This window comes from Phoenix dactylifera, chromosome 11, assembly GCF_009389715.1.
Source record: "Phoenix dactylifera cultivar Barhee BC4 chromosome 11, palm_55x_up_171113_PBpolish2nd_filt_p, whole genome shotgun sequence".
NCBI lineage: Eukaryota > Viridiplantae > Streptophyta > Magnoliopsida > Arecales > Arecaceae > Phoenix > Phoenix dactylifera.
In genome coordinates, this window is record NC_052402.1 from 15,251,613 (window position 1) to 15,258,782 (window position 7,170).

Consider the following 7,170-nt stretch of genomic DNA (forward strand, 5'->3'; position numbering starts at 1 on the left):
CCCTAGCAAGTAATCCTTCTTTCTAGCACTTTGACCTATTCCGAGCCCGCTTTGATTTTGTTTGATAAGAAACCAAACTAGATCTATAGTAAGAAGGTCTTTTAAGCTGGATTTGGTCAGTTAGATGCGAAATTTGTAGATTTCTAGTAGGGTTGCATACTGTTTGATCCTAATAGGTTAGCTAACTTAGGAATTGGGAATTAGGTGGCAGAATAAATTTTGACCTAGTTTTAAACAGTTGAACTATTATATGAGAGAATCATTTGAGCAATGGTGAACTTATCAAGGGTAGGTCCGGGAGTGTCCGTCTGTACAGGACAAGATGCATGCAGCATCATAAATCCTAGAAACTAAATTTTGTACAGCAGATGATGCCTTTCTGATCATAGACATGGGAAAGGAAATTTATCACGTATGCGACAGAAGTGATTTCGATGTTACTCTGATGAATTCCTCTTTTAATCTATTATTCCTTGCCATCGAGAAATATGAATGCCAAGCTTTGCATCAGTACCGAGTGTGGCACCACATTGACAGCATTCTGCTAGCTGCCCATATCTTCATGAATCTTATTGATGCGTACCCAATCTTTTATGATGCGACCCCCCATGTTTTTAGCATTCTGAATACGTTTGTACCCCTTATTTTGAAAGGCATGATTTACCACAGATAAAAATCCTATATCAGGTTTTGGTCCAGTAAATATAATTTCCGCAAATGACCCAGTTATACATAACACCGACATCACCTTTGCCTTTGCCTATGGCTATCATGTATTCATGCTGTGAGACCAAAATAAATAAATACAGGTTGGGATGTAAATGGGTCGGATCGGATCAGATAATGGGTGACTCTGACCTAATTCGGCTTTCTGTTTGGATCCTAATTTTAGATCCAGATTCAATCCGATAGAAGATCAAGTCGAATCGGATCGAGTCCATGTATAACCCGGACCCGATCCAAAAAAAATTTGGTCGGATTCGAGTTTTCGGTTCGGGTCAACCCATCTATGAGTTCAAAACTTTTGTTTGCACCCCTGCGGGCTGCAGCTTGCGGATCCAAATATTTGTTACAGATTCGGATCGGATCGGATCGTAGCATTAAAAATTTAAATTATCTAAATTTTAAATTAATCAAATTGGATTTGAATTTAATAAATCTAGATTCGATCCGAAAAATAGAACGAGTGCAATTTTAGTATCTAACCCGATTCATAGTATCCTCCAAAATAAATTAGGTTGGAGATTTGAATTGAGTTACGTCATATGTCAGCCCAATTCATTTGTAGCTTTTTACACGGGGCATGAGATATAGCCGGATTTGGTGCGTGGGACCCTGAAACCAGGCCTGCATGCTCCAGCTACCACGATCCGTGCCCAGAAGTCAAAAGGCGATGGGCTCTGCAAACACTCCACCTAAATTCTCGCACTTTTCTGTCCCCACATCATTTCGCTGTGCACCAAAAGCAAGGGGCTAGCAAAGAGGTTTTGTAGTTGGTAGCGCTTTGGATGTGCTCCTTTTTATCAGTTAATCCAGCTTTTGTTCAGTCTGCTACTCTTTGGTTTGGACCTCATGTCCATATCTTCCCCTTATATTTTTGGAATCTCTTTGCCGTCCAAAAGTGGGATGGCCAATGTGTGTCACATGAGCATGGCTGGTCAATCTCTGTATCCCTCATTGGATGATGCCTTTTAGTTGAGTGAGGAAAGCAATGGCATTGATTACTTCTACTGCAGAATCACTTTCAGTGTGTTTGTTTCCTTGACATGGTTTTGTCATCCCTTATCCACTAAATCCATGATTTTTCTATATTTAATTATTTCTTCAGATTACCTCAGAAGAAGATTACAAGAACTAAATTATTTTTCAGCTTCATCGAGTATATTTTCTTTTTCATGATAATTGTGGATGTTCCATTAAAACCAAAAAAAAAAAGGGAAAAGAACTTGATATCTTTCGATGGAGGGTGGATACATTTTTGTGGATCATTGATCTAAGATCATCCAACCAGCTTTCCTGGAAGAGCTCGAGCCACCGATTTGCCATTCCTTGCAACCTGCAAGGAAAAGGAGGCCAAAAGTAGAACACAAGCTTTGCATGCGATGGTGAATTCCTTTATCCATTTTAAAGTCTCAATGAAAATGTTCAGGCTTCACAGGCGAGCTGCTCGGCCCCTTCAACTGGTGCGAACTTTGGCGAGCAGTGCTTGCATTCTCTGATACGAGCAACAGTTACTTAGCAAGCTAGATGGGAGGGCTTAAGATCTAGCGAAGCTGAACCAGTGACTACCTCTCCATCTCTCTCTCTCTCTCTCTGCGCGTGCGTGCGTGCGTTTATGGATGTATTCAAAACTATCCCCAGAACCTATAAGCTGTCCTTGGAACCACCAAATCCTAGGCTAAAAGCTTGTGAAGAAGCTTGTTTAGCCGCTGTGAGGTCACAATGACGTCCCTGTTTTAGACGTATGAAAAATTGTGGGCAAAGTGAAAACTGCTTAATGTCAAGCACCCTTGCAACCCCATGAACACTTTAGCTTGCTAGACTTGAGTTCTTCACCACATACTAGCAAACCCAAGGTAACACTGATTTTTTTTTGAGAGCAGAAATAATAAAGAAATGTGACTTTGGTTACAAATCACCAACCTTGGTTAAGAGACAACAGACCAATCAAATTAAAAAAAAAACACTCTAAACTAAATTGCCTAACCTTGCTGACCATATCGCATTGAACAAATGAGGACAGCTATAAAATAATAATCAGGGGACAGACTTGTGAGGAGACTCAAATAACTCTAGGACAATGCAGATATGCCAGTTTCAGTACTTTATTATTAACTTATCCAGTATGGTCCTCAGAGCTTCCTATCTTATCTGCTAGGAAAATTTTATATCAATCCTTCAAAGTTCCTGAAATACTGTCACATGGGATGCTGCAAAGCTACTCCCCTGTCATGATATCTCTTGTACAAAAAGGCAAGGGACAAAATCTGCCAGTAAACCCTAAACCCTAGTTGACCAGCCCACTTATGAAGAAGCCTACTTATCTTATTTACAAATCAGTGTCACATGAGCATGGTAATTAGAGCTTGGGAGCCCCACAAAAAGATGACTCCAAAACCCCAAAAAGCAGAGCCAAGCAGCCAGTGTAAGCTAAGACAGATGTAGTAATATAAACTATTAATAGCCACCTGAAATGGATATCCCAGGCTGCCATCAGTGTCAAATAGCACCATATGAACCATTTAGAGCAAGACTGAATGACAGAAAAAGAAAACCAACCAGAAGTACACAGTACTTGTTCCACACACACCTCACACCCCCAGATACAAGTGCAGCTCTCATCTTTTACATCACAGCACAGCTGCTGGTGTTCTCATCACTGAAAAGATGGGCACCATAGTCACCAGCCTCTGACTGGGCATTGGGATAAGGACTTGGGTAGTAGGGATAGTAATAACCAGTGTAAGGAGGGATTTGAGGAGCCCTATTATACATCATCTGGGGCTGCATGTACCTGCTTTCATTCATCAGGATGTTGTTGTGGAGCCCTCTGGAGTTCATCATCATGGATGATGGATGGTTCTGATAGCCCTGCAGGTTCCCCATCATGGCTGCCTGCTGGGCCCCTCCAAGCCCAATACCACCACCACCACCACCAGCAGCAGCAGCAGTTGCTGGGAAACCTGAGGGGAAGGTGCTCTGTGGTTGGTGGAACACCAACCCATTGTTTCCCCCAACCCCTTTGAGGCCTCCCATGCCCATTAAGCCATTGATGTCACCCACCCTCTTGCCTTCCCCTGCACTAAAATTGCCACCACCAAAGTGGCCAACATTGCCCATCTTGTTGTTGGGGAGTGCACCACTTAAGCCCTTCTGCTCTGGCCCAGTTGGGCCCTTCAGCCCCATGTTCTGGTTGGAGCTTCCTCCTCCCTTCTTTCCTGCTCCATTGTTGCCATTTCCAGCGTTGCCATGTTCCTTAGCACTAGCGGCCGCCGCCGCCGCCGCCGCTGCTGCATTGTTCGCCTGCCTCAGCAGATTGAACTGATTCATCTTATCGCCAGGGAGCCGAGGCTCATCATCATCATCCTCATCGTCGTCATCGCAGTCCTCTTCGTCGGAGCTGAATGAATCGAGCATTCCATGCTGGTTCTTGAAGGCTCTGAGGCCTTGAATGAGAGCCTGGTTGGGCTGGCCTTTGGTGTTCTTCTTGCCATCTTTAAGGGGATGGGTAGCTTGGTGCTGCTGGTTAGGCTTGTGGCTCTGGTTGTTGGGCTTCTGAGTCCAGAGCTCTGCATGCTTGCCTGATCTGGCCAGCTTCTTGATCAGGGTCTTGGAGTCTACATTCCCTGAGACTGTGACCTTCTGATGCTCTGCATCTACGCTCACTGTATAGACTCCTGAATGAGATGGAAAAGGGTTCACATATGTGCAAAAGCTAAACGAGATGAACATACAGAATGAGAAACATGGAATCTAGGGAGTTTTGCCTGCTGCATGTCGCTAATATGGGAGCACTCGTGCGGGCGTGCTGCATCCCACTAATATTATTCGGCTAAACCAAAAGGTTGAAAAAAAAACCGAAAAAAAAAAACAGATTCTTTTGTCTTTGATTTCAAAGTTTTGAGCAGAGGAAATGACCAAACTGCGAGAAAAAAATGATCAAAAATTTATTCCCTGCAACTTTCACATAACACTATAACCGGATTCATGGAGGAAAACAACTAACTTCTAAGATACGTGGGAAAGGAAAAAGGATATTCTTAGGAAGAGAATGTATCTTCGTTGATCAACAGCTCCACATTTTAAACTCTTCATGGATTATTACGCATCAGCACAAACCAAGGCCCTGAACCACAAGAGGCAGAAGAGAAAGGCAACCTTCATGTGTGTCAATAAATCTATCGATTTGTTCACAAGATAGGTGGGACAACATTTCCATCCGACCTACACATTTTCTTTCCGACAAGATTTTTTTTTTTTTTAAAAAAAAGAAAACTGTTTAAAATGAGAGGTATCTAAATCCCTCAACCTGCTAGCTACGGTTACAAGGAATGTTATGCATTATTTATACCATTAACAGTTAGTTAGAGAAAAAGAAATTGAATAAAAAAACTTGCTGGAGACCTCATAAATCTTTTCACCCACTTATCCGTATTTCCATGCATCTCGACATATTTCCTTCCTCGACATAGATCACAAATGTCAAAATCTCTCTTGTTTCTTCCTTCAATTGCCAGCTATATGGATAAGAAATGTACCTTCAATCCTTTGAAGAAGCTTCTTCACCTCCTGCTTACACCCATCACAGTGTATGTTCACTTTGAGTATGACCGACTGCAAGAAACAACATACAAAACCAAACAGCTCCCTTTACATCCTTCCCCTTTACTCAAAGACACACCAAGGAGACTAGAGAGAGAGAGAGAGAGGCAAGGAGGTGATACCTGTATCTTGAGGAGCTTAAAGTCTTCATGTTTAGTCATTTCTACTGCTGCTGATGCGGCTGCCGAGGAAACTTAAAAATATAAGGGAGAGCAGAGAGAGAGAGAGAGAGAGAGAGAGAGAGAGAGAGAGAGACCAAGGCACAGCTACTTGTAGTAAGAAAGGGTGGCGACGGTGGTGTTTGTGGTGAAAAGGGTTGGTTGCAATGAGGACCTTCTCCTTCAATAGATTCTATATCCCCCACCCTACTCCTCTTCTGCTACATGCTCTCATTAAACCCCCCACATGGGTGCGCTCCTCAATATATACGGGAGGGCCTGCAAGCCTCTGGGCCCTGAAAAGCCATCCAACGGCCGAAGGAAATGATCTGAAGAGAGAGAGAGAGAGGTGATGTGATTTGACGTTTAAATCCAGGGGAAACAAAAAATCAGCAAAGGACCAACAGCGACATGACGAGGGTCCCCCTCCTTCCCCCCGCTTCCACGCATAGCCTGAGGCTCCGACCTTTTGGCCCCATTTTTACCGCGAGATGATAAAACTGGTATAGGAGAGAAAAAAAAAGAAAAGGAAGCATACTTAGCAGCCTTTCTTTTGCTTTATGTTACTTAAATCTTGGTGGATTGGCTTTGGATGCTTGCATAGTAGTATACAGTTCTACCGAGGGATTTGCTCGAAAAGATTATATATTTATTGAGTTTGTGGTTGCCCATAGAAAGGATAAGAAGCCAGCTGATTGATTTGAAGTTTGGAAAAGATGGAGGCAAGGCCGAAGGCATCAATGGAGGAGAATGTTGATCCCTCTCCGTTGTAAGAACTTAATTTTTAGCTGTGAGGTTTGGTTGTTTCCTTTTTTTTTTAATTAAGAAAAGGAAGAACGACAAGATTTGCTGCTGGATGTGCGGAATGTCCTAGCTGACATTTCATGTGCCATGATAAGACCTCAGCCTAGCTCCAACTTCCAACACTGGGGAATGGGTTTGAAAAGAAAACAGTCATAAGGAAATAATTTTCTAGTTTGACGTATGCATGTAGCTTGTAGCCTCGACTTCATTGTCACGAACTATGTTTGGCTATAAAAATAAACAATTAAAAAAAGAGATTGCATCAGAGAAAAGAGAGCCGGCGGTGTATACTCTTTTGACAGAAAGGTTGGGAAAATACTCACGTAGAGTTAAGTAAACATAAAAATACTCGAACAGCAGCTCTTAGAATTTTTTTTTTTTTTTGGTACAATAGCATCTCACACACAACAAATATAAGTATAATTAATAAAATTAAAAAAAATGTAAAACAAAAAAAAATTCAAAATAATGAGACTAAAAAAAGCAACCTAATCCACAGCATCTTTATCTTTCAATAAATATGAGTGGCTTGAAAGGAACTACACTCTCTTGAAAATCTGCGGAGCAATGATAGCCCGTCAGCACCGTTCCGTTTGCCATGAATCCATCCTATTATCGAATTTAAATCTCTAGCAAATAAAGTTTGAAGTCTGAAATTTCCTCTGCTAATTTGGGACATTTTGGGACTGTTGCAAACATGAAAGCTAAGAGAAGCTTACGATAAAAGAGAGTAACACTGAATTACTATTCACGGGTTGTTCAAGAATCGTACCAAATGCAGAATAAAAACAAAGTAGACCTAGACTCTATATATATAGCACGCAATGATGAAATAAAGACAAGAGGATGAGGCTATGCTAGATATGAAAACCTCAAGAAAGTCTGC

At 41.9% G+C, this 7,170-nt stretch overlaps 1 protein-coding gene across 1 annotated transcript; it reads right to left on the reverse strand.

The window, feature by feature from the left end:
- Positions 1-3,146: 3,146 nt before the first annotated feature.
- On the reverse strand, positions 3,147-5,718 carry LOC103709311 (heavy metal-associated isoprenylated plant protein 37-like). The gene is made up of 3 exons (XM_008794602.3): positions 5,445-5,718; positions 5,259-5,334; positions 3,147-4,397 (listed from the first exon to the last, which is right to left on the reverse strand). The coding sequence occupies exons 1-3, from the start codon at positions 5,481-5,483 to the stop codon at positions 3,346-3,348; spliced, it is 1,167 nt and encodes a 388-aa protein (XP_008792824.2). The 5' UTR covers positions 5,484-5,718; the 3' UTR covers positions 3,147-3,345.
- Positions 5,719-7,170: the final 1,452 nt, after the last annotated feature.

What these genes read in the sequence shown, in the direction of transcription:
- LOC103709311 (XM_008794602.3), bottom strand. Translation starts at nt 5,483, where the DNA reads ATGACTAAACATGAAGACTTTAAGCTCCTCAAGATACAG. An exon ending in TTAAGCTCCTCAAGATACAG is followed by an intron (nt 5,335 to 5,444) that starts GTATCACCTCCT and finishes TGTTTCTTGCAG; the next exon opens with TCGGTCATACTCAAAGTGAA. An exon ending in GCTTCTTCAAAGGATTGAAG is followed by an intron (nt 4,398 to 5,258) that starts GTACATTTCTTA and finishes CATCTCATTCAG; the next exon opens with GAGTCTATACAGTGAGCGTA.